The 23,733-nt window shown below is 51.4% G+C and overlaps 3 protein-coding genes and 1 pseudogene across 21 annotated transcripts in view; 3 read left to right on the top strand and 1 right to left on the bottom strand.

Moving 5' to 3' along the window:
• DDB2 (damage specific DNA binding protein 2) overlaps positions 1-887 on the top strand; it is a 33,146-nt gene extending 32,259 nt beyond the window's left edge. For all 4 annotated transcript variants that reach the window (XM_040495253.1, XM_040495255.1, XM_040495252.1 and 1 more), the window contains 2 exons: positions 135-180; positions 490-887. In XM_040495253.1, the coding sequence (XP_040351187.1) occupies positions 135-180; positions 490-536 (93 nt within the window). In that variant the 3' untranslated portion in view covers positions 537-887. The remainder of the gene's footprint in view (positions 1-134; positions 181-489) is intronic.
• ACP2 (acid phosphatase 2, lysosomal) lies at positions 27-8,890 on the bottom strand. Of its 6 annotated transcripts, none has more exons than XM_040495270.1 (11): positions 8,746-8,890; positions 8,065-8,160; positions 7,674-7,760; positions 6,446-6,598; positions 6,239-6,337; positions 6,071-6,160; positions 5,489-5,621; positions 4,620-4,702; positions 4,382-4,488; positions 4,092-4,267; positions 27-1,889 (listed from the first exon to the last, which is right to left on the bottom strand). In XM_040495270.1, exons 1-11 carry the CDS (start codon positions 8,857-8,859, stop codon positions 1,756-1,758), a joined length of 1,272 nt encoding a protein of 423 aa, XP_040351204.1. In that variant the 5' UTR covers positions 8,860-8,890; the 3' UTR covers positions 27-1,755. The 6 variants fall into 6 exon arrangements, with proteins under 6 accessions (XP_040351204.1, XP_040351206.1, XP_040351207.1 ...); XM_040495272.1 differs by having other exon boundaries at positions 5,489-5,579; XM_040495273.1 differs by lacking the exon at positions 8,746-8,890 and adding an exon at positions 8,552-8,645.
• NR1H3 (nuclear receptor subfamily 1 group H member 3) lies at positions 8,860-23,706 on the top strand. 11 transcript variants are annotated; one of them, XM_040495258.1, is made up of 12 exons: positions 8,860-8,972; positions 12,689-12,745; positions 13,802-14,015; positions 16,582-16,661; positions 17,174-17,362; positions 17,855-18,121; positions 18,365-18,573; positions 18,679-18,858; positions 19,006-19,105; positions 21,737-21,850; positions 22,065-22,159; positions 22,350-23,706. In XM_040495258.1, exons 4-12 carry the CDS (start codon positions 16,619-16,621, stop codon positions 22,494-22,496), a joined length of 1,344 nt encoding a protein of 447 aa, XP_040351192.1. In that variant the 5' UTR covers positions 8,860-8,972; positions 12,689-12,745; positions 13,802-14,015; positions 16,582-16,618; the 3' UTR covers positions 22,497-23,706. The 11 variants fall into 11 exon arrangements, with proteins under 11 accessions (XP_040351192.1, XP_040351193.1, XP_040351198.1 ...); XM_040495259.1 differs by lacking the exon at positions 8,860-8,972 and adding an exon at positions 9,003-9,098; XM_040495260.1 differs by lacking the exon at positions 8,860-8,972 and adding an exon at positions 11,148-11,838.
• On the top strand, positions 17,570-17,694 carry LOC121043969 (uncharacterized; annotated as a pseudogene).
• Positions 23,707-23,733: the final 27 nt, after the last annotated feature.

The raw sequence follows: 23,733 nt of genomic DNA, 5'->3' as shown, positions 1-23,733 counted from the left end.
GGCCCTCAAATAATGATGGGAGGAAGCAGGGATTCAACCTACTTTATTGACCAAAAACGACCAGAAATTTATCCTCATGTGCCCTTCTCCCAGTACCTCAACCTCTCCTCATGCTTATGCCCTTGTCTCTGCAGCTCAATGAGTTCAATCCCATGGGGGACACGCTGGCCTCTCTGATGGGTGAGTGAAGTGGTTATATCTCAGACTGGCCAAACCCTAGCCTACTCCCCAAGGTTGAGTGCAGGCACTCTTCAGCTTAGCCCTACCAGTCACCCCAGGGTAGGAGTCAGTAAAGAAGACTACCAGGAGACCGTGGACTCTTTGGCCTGGGCCCTCCATGCCTCTTGCTTTGTCCTGGTCATGGCAATGCCTGGCTGCTGTCCAATTTCCTGGTATTTCCTTACCAAGTCCTAGGTTCCCTGGGCCAACCCCAAGTTCTCAGAGACTGATAATGGAAGGTGCAAGTCAGACTGGTCTCACTCCTCCTAGGTTATCACATTCTCATTTGGAGCCAGGAAGCTGGGATGCGGAAATGAGACACATTAATGACGGTGTGGGCCAAGCAAGGGCTTGGAGCCACCTGAGAACAAATCCTGTGAGAAGAGGCGGCTATGTGTTAAAGGGCCAAAGGTATCCAAGTCTTAGGGTCGGAGCAGGGACACTGTGGCATGGGACACTGTGGGACTGGGACACTGGCATGTTACTGCTCTGGACTTAGATCCAGAAACTTCTCCAGAGTTGGTGCCCCAGGTGCCCCAAGGGTCCTTGCTATTATCTAGCCTGGGGGCCAAGGTACTTTTCTTTGACGTGCAGTGGCAGAGTGATCAGGTAGTGGTTTTCAGTTTGTGCTCACTATTGACATGGCCAATAAAACCATACCCAACTGAGCTTCTGAGTGGATTTTACAGCACTGATCTGGTCAAAGGGCTCCTTGGGCCCCCCAAAATGAAGAAAAGGCACAGAAACAGCACTGAGTCTAAAACTTTCATTCTCTGGACGCTGCCTTAGCCCTATTCTGGGCCACAGCCACAAGCTGTCCAGCTTACAACCTACATTTACCTCTGGTCCCTAGAGACCCCAGCCTAGCCGACTGGGATAGTAGTGTCACAACCGTACAACTCACTCCCCTCCCCCCCCCCACCCCAGTACAAACACCCTTCTGACCTGCTCCAGCTGCAGGGTGACAAAGGTGCCTGAAGCATTATGTCTGACTCTAATGGTGGCTTCAGGGGGACAAAGGAAAACTTGGCTGGCTGGCCTTTGAGTGATCCAGCTCCTTAGTGGCCAATGTTTGTACGCCCAATGTTGTGCAGTTTTTCCCACTAAAATAAACACTGAGAGGCAAGACTGTGTCCCCTGAACCATTTGCCAAAGACTCCAAGCTGGAAGAGAGAGCAAGGCTTGATTGGCGGGGGCAAGGCGATCAAGCACCAACTCCTTCAGTTTTTCAATCCCAGGTCCTGAGTGAAACTTGGATACTTGTCTACACTTCTAGTCCTTCGGAAGCATGGCGGAGGCAAGTCTTGTTTGGAGAAAGCCAAAGTCCAACATAGTACTTGGTAAACAGGAGGCACACAAATGCTGAGCGACAGGTGCCATGGGCCAAGCCGAGCCCCACTTGTTCATCTAGGTTAGGGTAATCAGAGGGAGGCCAACCCAGGGTCTCCTGTCCATGGGCTGGGGAGCAGCAATAGTCAGGAGCAAGGGCCCAGCCCACCTCCCCTAGGAGGCAGAGGGAAGGGGGCTGAGTGGTTGTCAGGCATGATCCTCCCCATCTGCGACATGGCGGTAGCCCGGAGGCTGGGCCTGCATCCGGAAGAGGACAGTGAGGAGCAGCACTATGAGAAGGAAGAGGATGGAGCCGCATACAGCCAAGGCCACGATCACCTCTGAGCACAGGTTGGGGAGGGGGACAGAAAGGTCACGTCAGTGTTCCTCCAACAAATATTTGATTGTCTACCGTATACCACGTGCTCTTCTTACAATGGGGATATATCTAGGTCAGTGATAAATGGTAGAAAGAAAGACAAACCAAACTAAGGGGAAAAGGATGGAAAGGTAGGTCAGTCAGGGAACGGATCACTGAGGAAATGACAATCTGACCAGAGACCTGGAGTCCCTGAGATGCTCAGATATGAGAGAAGAGGGTCTGGGGGCAGGGACAGAGGGGATGAGTAGACAAGAAGCAAATACAAAAGGCCCTGATGGGGAAATAAGTTTGGCAAATTCTAGGATCAGCTAGAAAGCCAATATCACTATAGCAGAGTGAGGGGCAAGTAGGAGATCAGCACTGAGGATCAGACCAAGAAGGGCCTGGAAGGCCATGAGAAAGAACTTGGATTTTGTTTCAAATGTCATGGGAAGCCACCGGAAGATTCTGAGAAGGGTAGTGATGTCAACTGATTTATGTTTTAAAAAAATTAACTCGGGATGCCTTGGTGGCTCAGTCTGTTAAGAGTCTGACTCCTGGTTTTGGCTCATATTGTGATCTCACAGTTAGTGGGACTGAGCCCCAAGTCAGGCTCTGCACTGACAGCAAGGCGCCTGCTTGGGATTCTCTCTCTCTCTCTCTCTCTCTCTCTCTCTCTCTCTCTCTCGAAATAAATACATGAAACATCAAAAAAAAAAAAAAATTAACTCTGTGGTACTGTGAGACTGGTAGGTACAAGAAGAGAGTCAGAAAGAACAGTGGGAAACTTTTCAGTAGCGTAGGCAAGAGATGAGCGCAGATCAGACCAGGGAGGCAAGAGGATGTATTTTTTTTCTTTTTTTTAACGTTTATTTATTTTTGGGACAGAGAGAGACAGAGCATGAACGGGGGAGGGGCAGAGAGAGAGGGAGACACAGAATCGGAAACAGGCTCCAGGCTCTGAGCCATCAGCCCAGAGCCCGACGCGGGGCTCGAACTCACGGACCGCGAGATCGTGACCTGGCTGAAGTCGGATGCTTAACCGACTGCGCCACCCAGGCGCCCCAGGAGGATGTATTTTAAAGGTTGAGCCGATGGGATTTGCTAGTGGACTGGATGTGGGGTCTGAGAAAGAGGGTATTCAAGATGACTCTTAGGGTTACGCTCCACAACTAGGTGACTGATGTGGCATTTGCTAAGATGGGCAAGACTGGAGGAAGAGTGGATTTAGGGGCAAGAGTGTTTGGTTTCAGACACAGCAGCTTTGAGATGTTCTAGCTGACCTCCATGGAGAGACCTCCAATCAGCAGTCAGATATGTGAGTCGGTAGCTCAGAGAAAAGGTCATGAATCTGAGTCATAAGAGGATGGAACTCTGCATGGAGGTGGTATGTAAAGCCATGAGGTTGGATGGGATTGTTTTGGGAGTGTGCACACATGGGGAAGGGCCAGGGTGAGCCCTGGGCCATCCACTGTTTAGTCAGGAGAAAAAGCCAGTAAGGAAGCTACCTGTAAGTCAGAAGAAAAAGCAGAGAAGCCAAGAAAGTGTCTAAGGAAGGACTGACCGATTACATCATGCCCCTGAGAGATGAGAGAAGCTAAGAATTGGTCACTGGCTTTGGTAAGAGGAGGTAATTGGTCCTTTACAAAAGTGGCTTCACTGGTGTGGAAGGTGACACAAGCCTATCTATCGGGAGTCTGACAGAACAGGCACTGAAAAAGCAAACCAGGAAGGATTCCACTTTCATAGGGAACAGAGAAACAGTGGTGGCTGGAGGAAGATGGTGCCCTGAGAGGTCTTTGTAAGGCTCTCAAGGAGGGACTGACCCAGTAGAGAGAAAACACTAAGGCTCCAGAAGTCTCTGTGGAGGTGAGAAGAGATGGACCCGGAGCACAAGTGCAGAGATTGGCCTCAGGTAGCAGCTTACAGCAGCAAGTAAGCTGGAAGATCTGCTGGTTGCAGGATGAGCCCAGGCTCTCCTGGCTACCGTTATTTTCTCAGTGATCTGAGAAGTGAGGGCATCGCCTGAGAGTGAGGAATGGAGAGAAGGTGAGCAATGGTGTCAGGGTGGTCTAGGGAAATGCAGTGAGATGGCTGGAAGAGCAGCAACTCTCGGGAGACCGGTGGGCAGGAAACGAAGGTTGTTTTGGGAGATTACTAGTGGAGGCAGGCAGCCACTCACCCGTGTCTGCAGGCCCGCTTGCCAGCTGGCATTCTTGCTGCCAATCCTTGGGCACAACGGGCTCTGTGAGGTGAAGGAAGTCCTGCAGGGGGCAGCGGTGAGGGCAGCCAGGCAGGATCAGCGGCCAGGGAGCCTTGTTACTCTCATTCCGAAAGTACATCTCCACTGAGAAATTCCTGAGGGTTGACAGGAGAGGTGATGGAAGCTGCTCAGCGGGCCTATAGCTGAGTGCTTGGGCTGCCCACAGCCGCCACACAATTGCCCCTCTGGAGGGCAGACTGTCCACTCACCCATTATCTTCCTGGTACAGTTCAAATATGTGGCAGGAGGCGTAGGGGGCTTGTTCCCCGTTGTAGACATCCAGTGCCATTTGCAGAGCAACCAGGGTGGTGTCGTGCTGTAACAGAGAGGAGCTCCCTGTCAGCCCTCCTCACCTAACCCCTGCCCCCCTCCCGCCCCAGGCACTGAACAGAGGAGACAGCCAGCTCTTTGGCCGACGTTTGCATGCTGGGGAGTATGGGAGCTTACCGCAGAGTAAACCAGCAGCTTAGGGAGTTGGGAAGAGGCTGCCATGAGGGTCAGGTTTTTCCGTATCTGAGCCAACAGGACTCCTAAGGAAGAAGAGATCCTGGTGTCAGTGACTCCAGCCACCCCTGTCTTTTGATCAGACCTATCTGAGCCCCTTCACCCTCTGCTGGTCCTGGGCCTGATCACCTGCACAGAGAACTTTTAGGTGTATGGGAACCATGCAGGAAACTCTTCAGCACCCCTGTTCTCTAAGAACTTTGAAACTTACAGAGAGAAGCAAGATAAAACAAGATATGTACATTTCAACAGATACAGAGATCTGCCTCTTTATAAGTGAGCTACCAGGTCCTGCCCATGTCTGAAGAATTACTCCAGTTTGGAACAGATATAAACGTAAGACTGCTTCAAAACCCATAAGATGGTGGCAAATACGGGAGCTCTGCACATGCAGGCTCTGAAAACTACAGAGATGTCAGGAAGGTTTGACAGCTGGCCCTCCCTTGGGTGCTCAGACCAGGAAACTGGCGCATGTGTATTATTCTCAGCCTTCTTGCAAAGCGTTCCCTGGTGGGTTTCTGGAGGGAGGTATTCATTTAAGGGGACAGAAGGTCTCCTGACACAAGTGACTTAAGAAGATGAATGGCAGGAAAGAAGCACGCAAACCTGACTGTAGTCGATCATACAGTGACAGAGGGGCTATAAGCATTTGGAGGGCGGGGGAAGGCTTCGGTGACTAATGGGAGGTCTGGTTCTGAATGGGCAGAGAAGACTATGGGGGGAGAGGGAAGTGTGTGAGCAGCCTTCCAGAGCAGGTTGTTAATGCTGTAGGGTCCTGAGGAGGGAAGTGACATGCTGCTCTGGTCACTCACCCCCCTGAAGCCGGGCCTTCTCTGCCTGCTCGTAGATCCCGAAGAGGAAGCGGAAGCTGAAGTCCTTTAGCCGGCTCAGATGCTGCATGGTCTGGGGAGAGGCCCAGGGCGGCAGGACCAGCCCGTGTGTTTGCTGTGTATCGCAGCAGGCAGGTTAGCTCCCCAGGCCTAGGCCAGAGCCTCTCCGGGGACAGCTCTCTTCCCCAGCGGGAAGGTGCCTGTGTGTGTGTGAGGGAGGGAGAGGAGAGGAGAGGTGAGGCTGAGGGACTGGAACCAGGAGACATGGTGGACAGGACACAGGAAAGGAAGCTCAGGCACGAAAAGCGTGACTCAGCAGAATCTCGGATAGCACGAGAGTTCTGGGTGGAGAGGGGCAAGAACTGCTGACAGATAATAAACCATTTCCCACTCTGAGGTTCTTTTTCACCCATGAGGGAAGTTCCCTTGTTTCGCAAGAAGCGGCTTGCCTGGACCTCCCCAGTGGGAATGGTATCCAGGCATGATGTCCCACTTGTCCTGGTCACCTGGGCCTGCCGAGGTGTGAGAGAAGAAAGGTCACAGTGGGACCCTAAGTGGGCTCACCTCACAGAAGAGTGTGTCATAGACATTCCAGACGGTCTCTAGCGTCAGATCTGTAAGGCCTGTCTCGTTGGCCACCATATCCAGAAATTGCTATGAAAAAAGGATCAGGGGATGAGTCCTGCCCTGGGGAAAGGACAGCGTGATGACCTCCACCTCAGCCTCACTCACTGCATTCTGAATGATCTCATTCTGATACTCTGGCGTCTGTCGGGTCTCGTTCTGTAACTGCTCGTAACGGGGACACGGGCCCAACGGGAACTTCAGCAGCTGCAGAACAAAGTGGGGAAAACAGGCTGAGAAGGAGTCAGGGATCAGCTGGCCCATGGCCAGAGTTGTCCCTCTCACCACTTCCAGGGAAGCGCTGGCCAGTCTTACCCTATCCTCAGTGATGGGCACAGTGTGAACGGGGATAGGTTGCCAAGAGATATTTGGGTTGAAGCGCTGTATCCCGTTGGGAGGGAAGAGTCCGGCCAGGTTGGCCTCAGCACTCATGAGCGTACGGTCAAAGTCTGTGCTTCGCACATAAACCTGCAGAGACAACAACACAAGTCTTACCTGTGGGGGTGGGATGGGGCAGCTTTGGCCCCTCATTGGGGCCTCAGGGGGAGAACCTGAACCTGTTCTTGATGGTTACCCAGCAGATGGTGGCCCCTGCTCCCCATCTCTGACCTTCCTCGTCCCTCTTCCCAGCAAAGGGCCAAATGCTCAGGTAGTGGCTAGCTGTCACCACTCTGTGAAGAACTCCTGTTGTAATGGCTCTAGTTCAAATGCCTTCCCAGTCCAAAGTATAAAGCTGTCAGTCAGTGAGGCTGTCAGGTCTGTCTGCTTTTATAACAACGCCTATCTCCCTATCTAGACCAGAGTTCTTGAAGGCAGAAACTGTCTCCCACCACACACATATACCCCTTAATAAAGTAGCTTAGAGATCAGGGAGAGGAATTAGAGAACAGTTAATTGCTTGTGCAAAGGGAGGAGGAAGCAGTGGGAAGGGGCAAGACCAGGACAGAGCTGGCCCTCAAGGGAACAATAACATTGAGGACCCCACAGCCTGTGGTTGATAATGGTAACCAGAGGAACATTCATCGCCATCCCCGGGTTCTAGGAAGCGGGCTTCAAGAATCAGGAACACTTGCCAATCTTTCCTGACATGCCTTCTCTACGTGTGTTCCCTCCTACCTTTACGTCTTGGCCCTGTGTGGTTTATCGTCTGTCACCCCCACCTCTTCTAAGCTCCACAAAAACAGAGATCATATCTGTGTGGTGCACCATTACACGCACAGGGCTGGCACAGCACTTTGCCCTTAGTAGGTACTCAGTAAGTGTTTTGGATGGAAAGTCTACGCTATTCCACAGAATCAGAAAAGACTTTGCCAGGCCCTAAAGTCTGAGATTGGATGCTTGATCAGTTTTGCCCCTTCCAAGTCAAGGAGGGGCAACTCGGCCTCTAGGACTCTGTTCTACACAGCTCTTGGATGTCGTGTCCTGTAGTTGTTAGCAAAAACTCATGGCAGGAGGCCAGAGTACCCCAGGCTTCCTGAGGGCAGGGGGCTTCCCGAGGGCAGTAGATTCCACTCCCCTTGCCTCTTGGAGCTCCCACCCTTACCTCTTGCCGGTGGTAAGAGGTGTTGAGAAAGCCATGGTAGCGTTGCCGCAGAGCCTGGCCCAGCTCCCAATGCTGTAGCATCCCCTCCTGTGGGCAAACTCAAGAGTTAAGAGGGAAGGGACAGCTTGCAAGCCCACAGGGCTTAGGCACTATTGCTTTCCAAATTTACCCTGTCTGGAAGTAGGAGTGGGTTAATCTGATCACAGAAGTCATTTACTAAGTGGCTGATTGTATATGGCATCTGTCCTGGACACAGAGGAAAGTAAGTTTAAGGTCAAAGTCAGCACCCACATGGCAAATGAGAGTTTGGTGGAGCCCCAAGTTCTGTAGCCTGCTCTCGAGGTCACTCATTCTACAGCATGCCCTGAATGGAGGCTGGCTTGTGACCCACCTTAGTTAGCTGACCAAACCCCTGGGGCCACTCCTCTTCCTGATAGGGATCCTTGGGATATGTCTTCACTGGCGAACGGTCTCCATGTCGGTACAGCTGAGGAAAGAAAATGGTTTGCCTACAGGTCAGAGAGTTCCTCGATAGGGACAAAGAGCCCATCTCTCCCCTTGTTGGGGAGAGATGCCTTACTCCTTCTAGGAAGCCTTAACTCTACCCCCTGCAAAAGACCCCAACTCAGAAGTCAGTAACTTTGAACAGGTTCCAGAGATTCTAATTTGGCCAACCAACGCCACTGGAGACCATAAGAGAAGCCAAAGGTACAGATGGGAAAGGAAAGGAGAAATGAAAGCAATGCCGGGGATGGGGGGAGGGATGGGGGAAAAATCACCAAAGGCTTAAGGGTGAGTCCCTTTACCGTTCTACAACATCCCTGTCCCAAGACAGACTCACCGACCTATGCCCTGATATATAATTAATTACACCCTGCCTGTCCCCGAAAATAACTCGGGCTCCACATCAATTCCGAACTGGGCCCCCGACCTTCCAGGCCAGTCGTCTTGTCCTAAACCGGCTCCCGCTCCTCCAGATCCCGACCCCAGCACAAGCCCCGCCCCTCCCTCGAACAACCGGCCGTGCCCTTCCAGCTCTGGCAAGCCCTTTGGCCACCCCGTCTCTCATTACCAAGGTGACGAAGCGCAGACTCCGGGCCTGGGTGGGTGGCATCACTATCAGGTTCACGCCAAGAAGGAGCTGGAGAAGAGCTGCCCCGCTCCATGCAAACGGCCTGCCCGCCATCACCGCTGTAGACTATGCAGCAAATCGTCTGGAACCCGCTGCGTGGCACCTACAGCAGCCGCCCGGACGCACCCGTAAGGACACACGCCGGAAGTGCCGTCGCCGCCATCTTGGTAAAGGAGGGGCAGAGATGGTGGGAGAAGGAGGAATCTGGGAGGGAATGCGATGCGGCCGCGGCGGAGGAGCGTGGGAATGTAGCGCGACCTCGCGTGGCAGAAGGAGCTGAAGATCTCGTCTTGGTAAAGAGAGTCCTCAGCTCGGGTTGGCCTCTGCCACGGAGAGCCTGTAACAAGGTGGCGCGTACTGTGTGCCGGTGTATGGGAGAGCGAGCGCCCCCTCGGGCCGGGGTGCCGCCCGTCCTGAGCTCAGAGCCACAGCTGCTGCAGAATTGGGGCAAGAGCTGGGAAGTGTAGGGCGCCCTTCTCCACGCCCCTGCCTTCTGGTGGAATTTGAGCCTTGGCCCTGTTCCCGGGAGAGGCCCTGTTTGGTGCAGGGCACAGAGTGTCAACAGTTCTTTGGACTCTCTGTGTCCTTGAGGTTGGTCCCAGTGTAGCCTACTTGCTCCTGCCTTTGAGCTAAGCTCCAAAAGACCCCTCACTTTCCCTTCCAGTCCTTTCCCTGCCCTCCCACCCGTCCACTTCCGAATTTTAGAGGTCTTCTAAGATGTCATGCCTCCTCCGAAAGGAATGTTGGACAGTGTGTTCAGACTTTGCAGAATCAAAGCAGTGAGTCCACAGGCGAGGAATTTCAGACCAATGGGGAGATACATAAGGATAAGGGGAAGGAGTGTATCATAAAGTGGAGTAGGTGTAGTTTCCACAGAATCGGAGACCCTCTTGGCATTGGCCATTGGTATCCAGGTGCAGCCAATTTGGCCTTAGTGCTTTGTGACTGAGCTTGGAATGACTCCAGGATCACAGGCCCTTGGGATGCTTTGATTCAGGTCTGCCCACTGGAAGCAAATCACCTCAAATGGTTGGGAGAAATAAAACCTGATCACAACTGTATGGGAGAATAGGGTGCCTGGGCGGCTCAGTTGGTTAAGGGTCTGACTCTGATTTCCACTCAGGCTGTGATGTCATGCTTGGTGAGCTTGAGCCCCATGTCTGGCTCTGTGCTGACAGTGCAGAGCCTGCTTGGGATTCTCTGCCTCCCTCTCTCTCTGTCCTTCCCCTGCTCACAGGCTTTCTCCCTCTCTCAAAAGTAAAGAAACATTAACAAAACAAAACTTAGAGTGCCTGCGTGGCTCAGTGGGTTAAACGTCCAACTTCGGCTCAGGTCATGATCTCACAGTTTATGGATTTGAGCCTGGAGCCTGCTTCAGATTCTGCGCCTCTCTTTCTCTCTGCCCCTTCCCTACTTTTGCTCTCTCTCTGTCTTTCATAAATAAATAAACGTTAAGAAAAAAAAACTGTATGGGAGAAAGCAGGATCATTATTTTACCCTATGACTCCAGATCCAATTATTTTTAATATACCTTTCAAAATTGTTATGGAGGAGTGAATAGAAATTGAGAGCTGAAAGATGGGTAGTCAAATGGTTTTTAACCTTCTTATTTAGTCATAAGCACCTTTACGAATCAGATGAAAATTTAGTGCCCTGTTTTCCAGAAAAAATGTCCACACACACAAATGGAATTTTGTATATAATCTTAAGAAGTTCATGAAGACCATCAATAGTTTTCTTGATTCAGCATCTCTGAATCCCTGATCCAACCTAGTCCCCTTACTTTAGAAGGATAAGAAAACAGGGGCAACTGGGTGGCTCAGTCAGTTAAGCGTCTGACTTCAGCTCAGGTCATGATCTCCTGGTTCATGGGTTCAAGCCCTGCATCGGGCTCTGTGCTGACAACTAGGAACCTGCTTTGGATTCTTTGTCTCCCCCTCTCTCTGCCCCTCTCCCACTCACACTCTGTCTCTCTCTCTCTCAAAAATAAATAAACATTAAAAAAATTCTTAAAAAAAAAAAGGATAAGAAAACAAAAAGAGAGGAAGTGATTTGCCCAAGGTCACAGAGTTTAGGAGAAGGGATTAAAACTCAAGTTTTCTGATTCCCAGATAGTCTTTATAATGGGCTATTTCTCACAGGCTACTCAAACTGCATTGCTAAACCATATTTGGTGACCCCCAAATGCCTTCAATAAAGAGATTTCTAATGAAACTTTCTCACATTGGTTGGGTTGAATGGGGCATGGCTAAATGCCCCTTACTCTTGCAAGGACATAGCCTTGCCTTGTACCCAGGCCTTTGTGATTTCAGAATGTAAATCTTGGGTGGGGCGGGGGGTGGGGGGGGGGAATGTAAATCTTGGGCTCACTAAATTTTGGTGAGTAGAGCAAATTCAACTTTTGCTTTTCTTCCCACTTGCTCAAGTATGCCTGTATCCTTTGTGCCTGCAAGTATCCTATGTAGGAGGGATTGATGGAGCTGATATTATTTCCATTTTTTGTAGTAAAAAACAAATCCAGGAAGGGTGAAGATTATAGCACAAGTACGTGGTAGAACCAAGAGCTGAGCCCTGTTTTGTTTCCTGTTTTTTTGTTTTTGTTTATTTATTTTTTTGTTTTGAGAGAGAGTGAGGGCCTAAGTGGGGCAGAGAGAGAGAGAGGAAGAGACTTTCAGGCAGGGTGCAGAATTTCTGCACCATCAGCCCAGAGCCCCGATGCAGAGCTTGAACTCACAAACTGCAAGATCATGACCTGAGCCGAAATCAGAGACGCTTAACCGGTTGAGCCACCCAGGCACCCTGTGAGCCCTGGTTTCTTGACCCCTAGCTCCTGCATATTTTCTACCAGATGATTCTGTAGTCTCCATGCCTTTGTTCCTAAATACAGATGCAAAAAATTAGGTGTGTAGATAGATTTATAGATAGGTGGATACATGGGCCTATCTCTGATCAAATAAATCAGAATCCATGAAAATGAGACCAGGTTTGGAAACCACTGTTCCACTGTGTTGTCAGAAGTAAACCTAAATCCAGGTGCGTTAATCATTTTATTGATCTGGGGAGGTGGTTTTGTGTAATGGAGTGAGGTATTTTTTTGTTTGATTTTGAGTCAGCTAAACCTGTATTCAAATTTGATATTTACCCACTTGCTAGTAACTATCTCTTAGGGTTATATATGATGCTAAATAAAATAATACACGTAAAGATAAATAGTAAATACATAGTAGTAAATGTTACTTTTCTCCTTTCTGCCTTCTATATTATCTCTGAACTCATAAGCCTGAGAAGCAGAAATTCCTGGGTTCTTCTCTATCTTGTGATTGGGAGGTTGGGCAGAAGTTGTTTGAGTGCCCTGCAAGATGACCCCCCACACTCTGCACCTTTCCAGAATGGTGAAGGAGAGAGCAAGAATCTGTTTCCTTAGTCTGTCTCTCCAAACTGTACCTTGTGGCCTGCTTCATGGGAATTTGAGTACTTTCAAGGGAATTATCGAATAGTACATATGACTGTAGACTGGGGAATGCTCCTCTGTTTTTGCTTCAAGTTTCCCATTGCTGCAAGGAAAAATCCTCTGGAGGCTCTAGGGTCACAAATGTGACCTGGAAGATCCCCAAAGGTTCTAAGATCCTCTAGGAGCCAAAGAAACATAGGAGACTGGGAAAGAAAGAGCACTGGGAGGCTTTGCACCTAATACCTGTGGGCTAGTGGGACTCTACTGTGGGGGTGGGTCTGGTAAAGTGAGACATGTAACCCCAGCTGCTGATCACCTGACTACTTGCTCTGGTTTGGGGGAGGTGTCCCAGTGGTGGGACTGCAGAAACTCTGGCGATAGTGCCAGCAGGTTTTCGTTTTCCCATTTTCCTCTCCCTTTCTTTCTTCACAGGGGGGAGGCTCCTGAAGCCCTGTAACCTGAAGGGGTAGCTCTGGCAGTAAAGCACTGGTAATGCTTCCTTCTCTTCTACTTGAGATAAAGGAGCAGACTCCCTGACTTGGAGGGGATGGTGCCCTGATCTGCTTGTTCAGCAGCTGGCACTAGCCTGGGTCAAAAAGGCTCCAGATGGGGCTTGTGTGTGGTCTCAGGTCCTGGTCTGCAGAGAGACGGGGGTGTCAGGAGAGGGAGCTGAGGATCAGGAGTAGATGAGGGAGGCCTTTCCCACCTCCCAGAAGGTAGGTCATCAAGCCCCAGATCAATGTTACATCCCAAGTTCCTTGTATCCAGGTGTTTCAGTGACATCTCTGACTGTCCTTCTACACTGAAGCTTCTGGGGGTGGGGAAAGGTGGAGGAGGGAACTGGGTGGATGATGTGGGTGCTGAGACAAAATGGTTCCAGTTTCCCAGGGGTTGGAGTCCCTGGTGTCTGCTTTTCCAGGACAGCTGGGGCCTTGTGAAAATCTGGAAAGGAAGACATGCAAGAGGAATGGAGAGCCTTGTGCTCATGACTCAGAGACGTTCGGACAAGGGTGGTGGCCTCATGAAGGGATGACCTTGTGATAAGAGGGAACAAGAGCTAAAGCTGGAGGCAGAACTTTGAGATGGGGGGTGTCAGAGGGGCTTTTCTGAAATGTGAAAGTGAATACGGGGGCAGATTTTGCAACACCACCCAGCCTGCTGTCTTCTCAAGCCTCTGCTCTCCAACCCCCGCCTGTTCCCCCACCCCACCCTGTGCTTCCTCCCATCTTTCACCAAGCTCTCTTTCTGTTTCTGCTTTCCCCGGCCTTCTCCCATCCTGTTCTGCCACACCCTCTGTCCGCTCTGTCCCCGTTCCTCTCTTCCCTGGTGTCCTGTTCATCTGTTTCCATCCCCCTGGCTGCCTGCCCTGGCCCCGTGTCCTTCTATCCTTTAATGTGGGGCCCATGGGAACTGGAGTTCACAGCAAAACAGGAAGAGCCTGTGAGCAGGAAACTGGGAGTGGGGCAGGGGGTGAACAACCAGCAGTAACCTCAGCCTCCCACATCTGGACTGAAGCATCGCCGGGGCTCTCTGTCTCTCCCACAGCAACCCACCAGCCCCAGCTTCTTCCATCCATCTTAGTGTTTCATTGGTCCAGCTGACCTGAGAGACAACCAGACAGGAGCATCCTGGACTCCAATTCAAGAGAAAGAGCACAGGAGTTCTCACTGGAGTGAGGACATCTGGATTCTGATCCCAGCTTGGCCACTAACTGTGTGTGGTCTTGGAAAAGGCTCTCCCATGAGCTCAGTGTTCTGAGGCTAGTTCTTCTGAATGTTCTCTGTAAAATGGTGCTCCTGTTATTTACCCTCCCTCCCTCCCTCCCTCTTGAGGTTGCTCTAAGGCCCAAAAGATATAGTGAAACAAGCACTGGAAGGTTAACAGTGTGAGATTCCAGATGATGGGAGACCTATAGATGAAAGGATTGGGAAGTTAATGATAGCTGCTACCATTTCTTGAACACTTACTATGTGCCACACATTGTGCTGTGATACGTTGTTTATGTCTCATGACAACCTTATGTAGCTAAAACCATTATTATTATCATCCCTATTTTAAAGCTAGAGAAATTGGTTCAGAAACATTATGTAACTTATTTAATCGCAACCAGACAGCTAATAAGAGGCAGAGGCAAAGCCAGGATTTGAACCCAAAACCTGAGCCCAGAGCTCAGGTGCCAAACAACACGTTGAGATGAAATTGACAAGAGTTAACAAGTACAGAAGAGGATCCTATTATTTTTCTTATTTAAGAAACAGGAACATAGTACCTCCTCTGTTGCCTACTCTATGCTAGGCCCTGTTCCATGGGCCACAGGGGAGATAAAATCAATTAAACATGGTATCTACCTTCAGGGGTGTATCTCATTTTCCGGGCAACAGGGCAGGACAACTACAGCTATAGTCTCAGTACATCCTGGTTAGAACCTACCATCACTTCAGATGGAACGGTTCCCAGATATGAGAACCTGTGTACCTTCCCAGGTCCATCCTGGGCTGGCACCTGAGTCACCTGCCATCTCCACCCCTACCTCCTTGCCAGGCCTGCCATTGCTCCTCCTCTCTCTCCTGGCCTCTTCACATTTCGGTGGCCCCCTGCAGGGCACCCACGTTCAGAAAGCCTCCCTGGAAGGAAAAGCACCTGCCTTTCCACCTCTGGAGTGACACCAGCTTGGCTGAGGCCCGGGGCTTGTGGGGAGAGCTTTTTGGCCCTTTCCCAGAGGCAGGAGAGGAGGAGGGAGGCTGGGAAAGCAGGCTGGGGCTCGGTGTTGCAATTCCGGGCAGTGCAGGGACCTTTGCTCTACGAGGTGTCTATGGAGGGGAGGGAACACTGACTCTGGAGGCTGCCGGGATTGGGGTGGGGGTGCCTGGGAGGCCGTCTTTCTGTAAGAGCAGCTAAGAGGCACCGTGGTGAGGAGAGGGAGGGGAGAGATGTGGAACTGGGCTGGTCTACAGGGAAATGCGACTGTCATGGTTGGGGGAAGGGAAGCAGGGGTGAGGCTGGGCTGAGGGGCGGCGGGCTGGGGAGGAGTCAGCATGGTAGGGAAGCTGCCCCGTGGGTGTGGGGGACGGCGGCCAGGGTTCTGGTCAGTCGTCTCCAGTCTGCCTAGCAGGAAGGAGAAGTGGCCCGACCCCTCAGCAGTCCCTCCCCTCAGCCTCTCCCCACATTACTTTCCTGGGGCTCCGGTCCTTCACTTGCTCAGCTCCGGCTCCTCCGCCAGCCAGCGAGGCCTCTGGACAGGGGATTGCACCATCCTCCTCTCCCAGCAAGGGGGCTCCAGAGACTGTCCCAGCCAGGAAGTCCGGTGGCCTGGGGATTCGGTGGGTCTGTTCCTCAGCACTGGCCTGGGGCTCTGTGTGTGAGTCTGGGGTGGAAGGGAGGTTACCCTGTAGATCTTAGAAAGTGGTCTCTGGGGAGAACTGAAGGATGATAATGGTGATGGCAGCCCAGGCAGCAACAGGATTCTATTTAGGTCCCAGAATAACTTCTGAAGGGTTCTGGGGGAGGGGGGTCCTGGCTGTGAACTGGAGCGACTCCCACAGGCAGGAGGTTTGTGCCGGGACCCTGGAAAGTGACAGTAGTGAGGATGTCTAAGAAGCAGTGAGTTTTACTGTGTGAGTGACCAGTGAGTGAGCTGGTCCTGGCCAACTTTGTTCCCAGTGCTGTCCTTACTTTGGAGTAAGAGGAAGGGGCTCTGACAGAAGCTGGGCAGATGTGCCCAAACACTCTGTGATAGCCTGGAGGGGTCCTTGGGGAGAAGAGGTGGCATGGTGGCCAACAGCTAAGACTTTGGAGTCAGACCAGAATTGGAATCTTGGCTCTACCATTGCCTAACTGTGTAGCCATAGGCAATTTACTTAATCTCTTTGAACCTCAGTTTCCTGATCTGTAAAATGAGCTTAAGAATAGTCATGATATTGGGGTGCCTGGGTGGCTCAGTCGGTTAAACGTCCTACTCTTGATTTCGGCTCAGGACATGATCTCACGGTTCATGAGTTCAAGCCTTGCAAGGAGCTCTGTGCTGATGACACGAAGCCTGCTTGGGATACTGTTTCTCCTTCTCTCTGCCCCTCACCCGCTTGTGCTGTCTGTCTGTCTGTCTCTCTCTCAAAATAAATAAATAAACTTAAAAAAGAAAGAATAGTAACAACATCCATAGGAATATTGAGAGAAAGGCATATAAAGCCTTAGAACAGGCTGATTTGTACGTATACAGCAAGTAAATGTTAGCAGATATATTAGTACTGATAAGATCAGGAGGAGAAAGTTGCTGAGGCCAGAAAGGAACCCGGTTCTGAAGACTGTAACATGGATCATTCCTGCAGGAGAGTCCCTTGGTAATGTCCAGGGCTCCAGGAAGAGATGTCCTTGTGGCTGGAGGCCCCTGTGCCTGATGCTTCTCCTGGTAAGCTTCTTCATCCCAGCCCTCTCCCCTGAGCCCACATCTCAGCCCTTCTCCTCCCTCAAGAATCAGCCTCCTTCGTTACTTGCCTTCTGCCATACCCCAGAGAGCAGTCTAGAGTCGTTCTTGGTATTACTTGCCTCCTTCTGCCCAGACTACCTCTACACTGGTTCTGGTGCTGTTCCCTCCCAATCTGGGCTTGCTGCCGGGGACAGCTGGCATGTCCAGGGCTTAGCAGCACTGGCTTTGAAGAGTTCTGTCCGATCTCTGAAATGGATGCACATCAGCCCCTCAAGGGGACAAAGGTTAACATCCTCATTTAAGGTATTGAGGTACAGGGGACTGTAAGTGACTAGCCCTAGAGCCCACATGAACCCCGGGGCCTGAAGCCTGAGCCAACATTTTGCTGCCCTCTAGCGGTAGAAACAAGTTTGCAGTTTCCCAGAAGGACACAGAGGAAGTGGATGGGAGGGACCTGAGAGACCCCCCCCCTTGTGCCTCTCTTTTGGGGCTAGACTCTGCAGTGGAGCTGTGGGAGCCAGATGCGCAAGATGCAAGTGGCCAGGCGCTGGGAGTCAGCAACTGCGTCCTCAGGGAGGAAGCCAGCACGCCCCAGTCGGCTGGGGACTCCCTGGGGGCAGGGCTGGAGGCAACAGAGCCCATAGTCCTGCTCCCTGGGGTGGATATCCCTCCAGAGTCTACAGGTGAGGAGCTGTTGGATTTGGAGGAGGCAGGGGGTCCCTGGATCTGGGAGAGGTACCTTAGGGCTGTTTACCTCATAAGATCACGGTTAAGTCCAAAGGCTTTGGATTCAACTAGACTTGAGTGATCTAAGTGTGAATTTTGTCTCTACCTTAGGCCTGTCCGAGTCTCAGTTTCCTTATTTGTAAAATGGAAGTAATAATGGTACTATCGCTTCTTGGCCTTTTGGCTAAGAGCAAGTGTAACATCTGTTCTTACCAGTTTAATAATAGTATCTATCTGTTATGGCTGTTGTAAGGATGGATCAATGCATATAAAGGCTCAGACAATACCTAGGACATAATAGCACTTGGTATATGAGAGCTACTTTCTCATAACAGACTGGACAGTGTACAGGGAAGGGAATGAAGGTCACTGAGTGCTCAGGGCAGTGGCCAGCTGGGCACCAAGCTTTTTTCTTGGAGAAGAACATTAAGGCTCTTCCCTGTACCCAGAGCTCCGTCCGCAAAAACGGAAAAAGGGGCCAGCCCCCAAAATGCTGGGGAATGAGCTGTGCAGTGTGTGTGGGGACAAGGCCTCTGGCTTCCACTACAACGTGCTGAGCTGTGAGGGCTGCAAGGGATTCTTCCGCCGCAGCGTCATCAAAGGAGCGCGCTATGTCTGCCACAGTGGGGGCCACTGCCCCATGGACACCTACATGCGTCGCAAGTGCCAGGAGTGTCGCCTTCGAAAATGCCGCCAGGCTGGCATGCGGGAAGAGTGTGAGTGTCTGGGGGCAGGAGTGGGGGAGGAGGCTTCTGGGAAAGGGGTGCCAGGGTGTGAGGGTAGACAGGCAGCTGAGCCTACAGGGCCTTCCTACATGGTCCCTACGTATAGATTAAAATCTCTTCCTTATGTTTACTCAATGCTCTCTGCTTTTTTGGAGCCTCAAACTACCCCTGTGCCCCATCCTTGCTTCCTGTCTCCCCCTTTTCCTCCCTCCTCACGTCCGGCCCCGTCCTTAGGTGTCTTGTCCGAAGAGCAGATCCGCCTAAAGAAACTGAAGCGACAAGAGGAAGAACAGGCTCAGGCCACATCCATGCCCCCAAGGGTGTCCTCACCTCCCCAAGTCCTGCCCCAGCTCAGCCCAGAACAGCGGGGCATGATTGAGAAACTGGTGGCTGCCCAGCAACAGTGTAACAAACGCTCTTTTTCTGACCGGCTCCGAGTCACGGTAACTGAGGGAGCTGGGGACAGATGGCTGTGCCCAGGGCATGGTTGGCTTCTTGATATCCGACTCAGTATAGTTTGTGTCTTCCGTCCTTGCCCTTCTGGATAGCCTTGGCCCATGGCACCGGATCCCCAGAGCCGGGAGGCCCGTCAGCAGCGCTTTGCCCACTTCACGGAGCTGGCCATCGTCTCTGTGCAGGAGATCGTTGATTTCGCCAAACAGCTGCCTGGCTTCCTGCAGCTCAGCCGGGAGGACCAGATCGCCCTACTGAAGACCTCTGCGATTGAGGTGGCTGGCAAGGCTGAGGGATGACGGAAGGACTGGGGCGGGATTGTCTCTGGCAGGGGCTTCACGACAGCCGCATGGGGAGTTGAAAGTGCCTCATGCCGAGACCAGCCTGCAGAGTCCCTGTTTGAGGTCTGCTGTTGTGTGCAGGTGATGCTCCTGGAGACGTCTCGGAGGTACAACCCTGGGAGTGAGAGTATCACCTTCCTCAAGGACTTCAGTTACAACCGGGAAGACTTTGCCAAGGCAGGTGAGAACTGAGATCAAAAAAAGATTGGGGTGGATGGAGAGACACTTTTGGTCATTGGGCTCATAGTGACTACGGAGACACAGGCCCAGGCTTTGGGTGGCTGTTCAGGGAAGACTCCTCTTGTTTTCCCAAGATAGAAAGTTGGAATGGTGATCGGCCTCTCTCAGCTGCTCCAAATAGACCCCTGTCCTCTGTTGCATTTGGCCAGTGGTTCTCAAACGGTGTTCTAAGGAATCTGAGGTGGGGTTCTGGGGAATTGTCACCCTGGAGGAGGGTCAGAGAGGCACAGGAATGTCCTTCTTCCTTGAGCCAAACAAGAAACTCCATGTAATATTGTGCTTCTGGATGATGTTTTGCCTAAAGAAAAGATTTTGCACCGAGTCTTAGTACTTAATAAGGAACTCAGTGGTGCCCTTTAAGGAACGTGTGGACTGACTTCACCCTATCTTTCAAATGCTTTTTTTGATGAGTTGTGGAACAGAAGCTGAAACGTGGCAACTTCAGGGCCATTTTAGGTTAAGAGTGAACACTCCCTTCCCCGTGCTGCATTACACCTGGAATGTTTTCTCCAAGAATTCGTTCACAGCGCTGCTCTTTGATCCTTACTTGTAGGCTAAGCAGTGTTGGCTTCCTCATATTCAGTTGCTGGTAATGTTTGTGTCATGGGAGTGGGGGTGGGCAAGAATGGACGGCTGAGGGTGTTTTGGAGGGACTGGAACTTCGGCTCAACGGGAGACCGAGTAGTTTAACACCTGAGTGAGTGGGTCTGTAAAATAGGGCCAATGCTATGACTCCATTCTTGGGGTTTGTTAGGTCCTGCTTTCCAGGACAGAGCTCATTGTCTGGTTTCTGGTGACTCAGACCAGCTCATATGCCTCTTGTCCAATACAGGCCACTCTGAGCTTTCTAGGAAGGCCTCCCTTAACTATAGAGCATGGCAGTGGCCTGTCACATCTCCTGGCTTCTCTAGTGCCCTGTGTGCTGCTGGAGTGTACAGGCGCCTAATGGGGGCAACTTGAGGACTTTTTTCCAGCTTTAAAAACCCAGCCCTGCTCCTTTTCTCTGCCTTTTTCTCTAAATGCTTATCATCCAGGTCGTTCCCAAGCGTGGCCTCCTCCTCCTTCCTAACCTCCTCCTTTCTGAACCCTTCGCCATTCTCATGTCCGGGTGTTCCTGCAGCACTGGCGGGCTTGTGCCATCTGAATCTGCACCTATTTATAGATTCATTTATATAAGCAGTTGTGATGCCATCACATTTGCCTTTCATTTCTTTTTGTCAGCGAGGTCTTGGGGAGGAGGAGCAGGGGCCCTCTTTTGTCAGGTCTCCATCCCTTTCTGCATCCACTACTCTATGCTGCAGCCACTAATGATGTGGCCTGATAACATGAGCAGACCCTGCAAGGGTGCACAGACCATCTCCAGAACCTCCGCCTCCTCTCTGTACAAAGGGCCTGTTCAGCACAATTGGAGGCTCAACACCGCAACAAGAAAGGCTTTATAAAATGGGGCATGTCCATTAAATGTCTCAGCACACACTTGATAAACATCAGGGTGAAAGTACAGGAAGTGACTAACCAAGAAGCCTTGAATGGAAAAGTTAGCAGATGGTTGCTAAAAGAAATCTGAGAGAGCTTAGGGGATAGGGTGGAGTGGGGGAGACTGTGTGATGGGAGAAGTGTTCTTTAGATGTCACGACTTTAGGTCATGGTTTGTTGAACTTCACTCTCCTCAGCAAGAAATCTGGCTCTGTTTTTTTAATCTATTACTTATTTAACAAGCACTTATATAGTATGTGCCACGTTATAATAAGGATCCATCATGAGATGAGTACTATTACTATCTCCATTCTGCAGATGGAAAAACCAAGGCCCAGAGAACTTAAATAACTTACCTAAGGTCACACAACCCAATAAATGGCAGAGCCAGGACTCCAACCCAGGCAGTCTGTTGTCATAGTCCATACCCTCAACCTTATTGCTGTGTTCTTGCTGGGATGTGAAACATGTTATCTCTGGTATTCAAACAAGTAAGGCCTATTGCCAGTGAAAAAGTTTTCTTTGTAAATAAAAATAAGAGTTGCCTCTATTTCTAGTAATGTGGGGTCCTCCAGAATGCCAATAATAGGGGCACCTAGGTGGCTTAATCGGTTAAGTGTCCAACTTCGGCTCAGTTCATGATCTTGCACTTTGTGGGTTCAAGCCCTGAGTTGGGCTCTGTGCTGACAGCTAGGAGCCTGGAGCCTGCTTCGGATTCTGTGTCTCCCTCTCTCTCTGCCCTTTCTCTGCTCACGTTCTGTCTTTCAAAAATAAATAAACATTTTTTTTAAAATGCCAATAATAGAAGAATTTATCCTTGTCATTCAATTCAGCACCTCCTATGTGCCAGGCACAGCATTATGTGCTTTGCATGCTTTATCATTTAGCCGTCTCAACAGTCTTACAAGTTCAGATGAGCTTCCCATATCACAGATGAGGCTTAGAGAAGTTAAGAAACTTGCCTAACATTACACAGCAGAGCCCTGGAGACTTCTTCGTGCGTTCCCAATAGTTCCCCTAAGTTGAGGAGTTGGAGGAGAGAAGGAAGCTCCCACGGCTGGTGCTGCATGCCCCCGCCTCCCTTCTGCCTCCCCAGGGCTACAGGTGGAATTCATCAACCCCATCTTCGAGTTCTCCAGAGCCATGAATGAGCTGCAGCTCAATGATGCCGAGTTTGCTTTGCTCATCGCCATCAGCATCTTCTCTGCAGGTGTGAGGAGGGGCAGGAGGGAAAGGGAGCAAGAGACTTGCACCAAGAGGGGGCTGCAGGCCCCATGGGGCAGGAATAGTGGGGGTGGAAGCCCATGTTGTGCTACTTTGGGAGATGTTGGGTGCGGAATGTCCCTATTTTGGGGGTTGTGATTTGGGATATGGAACTAAGACCGTGGCCAGACTTGCTCCTTGACTCTCTTGGTGACCTGTAGACCGGCCCAACGTGCAGGACCAGCTCCAGGTAGAAAGGCTACAACACACATACGTGGAGGCTCTGCATGCCTACGTCTCCATCCACCACCCCCATGTGAGTCTCCCAATGGTGTCCTTTTTCCTCCTCCCCACAGGCTTATCCCCTGACACACCTGTTTTCCCTTCAAGACTCCTTCCCTGACTACATCTTGCACAGACAATTTGGTACCTCCCTCACAACTCCCCTACCCTTGCCCCTTCCCTGGGGAGAGACAGAACCTGTATTTGTCCCTCTCTTCCCCTAGGACCGACTGATGTTCCCAAGGATGCTAATGAAACTGGTGAGCCTCCGGACCCTGAGCAGTGTTCATTCAGAGCAAGTGTTTGCACTGCGCCTGCAGGACAAAAAGCTTCCCCCGCTGCTCTCTGAGATCTGGGATGTGCACGAATGACTGTTCTTCCCCCATATCTTCTGTTTTCTGGGCTGGATGGCTGAGGCGCCTGGCTGCCTCCAACAGGTGGAGCTGACTGAGAAGGGCAAACATTCCTGGGAGCTGGGCAAAGGAGATCCTCGTGTGGCATTAAAGGAGAGTCAAAGGGTTGGGAGTTTTGTGGCTGCTGGGCAGTGAGGGTCCTGCTAGAAGTGTGCTCCATTTGAAGATCGTACTGACCCAACCAAATGGATGAACCTGGGGGCCACTTTGCACAAGGTTCTCCAGGGCCCTGCCCCTCCTGCCTCCACCACTTCCTGTTTTCCCCACAGGGCCCCAAGAGAAATTCTCCACTGTCACTGCGGCTTGGCCATAAATGCCTGGGGGCTGCCTCACTGATAGGTCTGGCGCTGTCTGTACAGAAGGACCAAAAAGAAGATAGAACGAGAGAAAAAAAATCTCTGGATTGGGGGTGGGGGCACGGCCACCATAGAGGAGGAAACCCTCCTTTAGGATCCGCCTCCAGACGCATAACAGAGACAAGTCACAAGTGACAGCCTGGGCAGTGAGAGGGGACTTCCTTTTACCAACCCCATGAGGATAAATGAAATGCTGAGGCTTAGATGCCCCCTTCCCTTTTAGTGACCCAGGTGGAATTGTGTTGTCTTTCTAAGGTGGGGGGGCGGGGTAGGAGGTTGAAGTTTCAGAACTAACACCCCGGTCATGCACCTGTCTTCGTGGGCGCGCTCATAATGCCTCGGGTGTTCCGTTGGCACCTAAAAAAGAGGGTACAACAGCCCATCCTCTAGGGCCCCAGGCCTTGTGGGACAGGAGAAAAAGTGCCCTGACACCAGGGTGTAGGCTGCCCTGCTGCGGGTTTGTCTTGTGGGAAGGGCTGGACTCCATTTCCCACCGGACACCGCGGCACCGTTCACGTCCCCTTCGATCTGCGCGCTCCCTTGTAGGTGAGACAGCGGGCCGCGCCTTCCGGCCTCGGTCCCCCCCCGCCGTCCCTGAGTTGGTAGGCTCCACCTTCAGGGCAGCGGCTTTGCAGCCCCGGCTGCTGGGCACTTCCAAGCCGCTTGCAGGGGGAAGAAGCGTGAGGCGTGGGGGACGCTCAGAAAGTCTCAAGAGCAGTTTCATCTTGAGAAGTCGCTCCCAGATTAATCTACATTTCGTCGAAATGGGCGCTATTACCTTGTCAAATTAAAATCTCTTTGTGCAACCTGAACAAAAGGTATTCCTTTGAGTCCTCCCC

This window comes from Herpailurus yagouaroundi, unplaced genomic scaffold (assembly GCF_014898765.1).
Source record: "Herpailurus yagouaroundi ecotype Mexico unplaced genomic scaffold, PumYag 187, whole genome shotgun sequence".
Classification (NCBI taxonomy): Eukaryota; Metazoa; Chordata; class Mammalia; order Carnivora; family Felidae; genus Herpailurus; species Herpailurus yagouaroundi.
Note: the sequence above shows the minus strand (reverse complement) of the source record. Positions and strands in the feature narration are given on the sequence as shown.

What these genes read in the sequence shown, in the direction of transcription:
- ACP2 (XM_040495270.1), bottom strand. Translation starts at nt 8,859, where the DNA reads ATGGCGGGCAGGCCGTTTGCATGGAGCGGGGCAGCTCTTCTCCAGCTC. An exon ending in AGCTGCTGGTTTACTCTGCG is followed by an intron (nt 4,489 to 4,619) that starts GTAAGCTCCCAT and finishes TCTCTGTTACAG; the next exon opens with CACGACACCACCCTGGTTGC. An exon ending in AAGCGGGCCTGCAGACACGG is followed by an intron (nt 1,890 to 4,091) that starts GTGAGTGGCTGC and finishes ACCTGTGCTCAG; the next exon opens with AGGTGATCGTGGCCTTGGCT.
- NR1H3 (XM_040495258.1), top strand. Translation starts at nt 16,619, where the DNA reads ATGTCCTTGTGGCTGGAGGCCCCTGTGCCTGATGCTTCTCCTG. An exon ending in TGAAGACCTCTGCGATTGAG is followed by an intron (nt 18,859 to 19,005) that starts GTGGCTGGCAAG and finishes TGTTGTGTGCAG; the next exon opens with GTGATGCTCCTGGAGACGTC. An exon ending in GGAAGACTTTGCCAAGGCAG is followed by an intron (nt 19,106 to 21,736) that starts GTGAGAACTGAG and finishes CTGCCTCCCCAG; the next exon opens with GGCTACAGGTGGAATTCATC.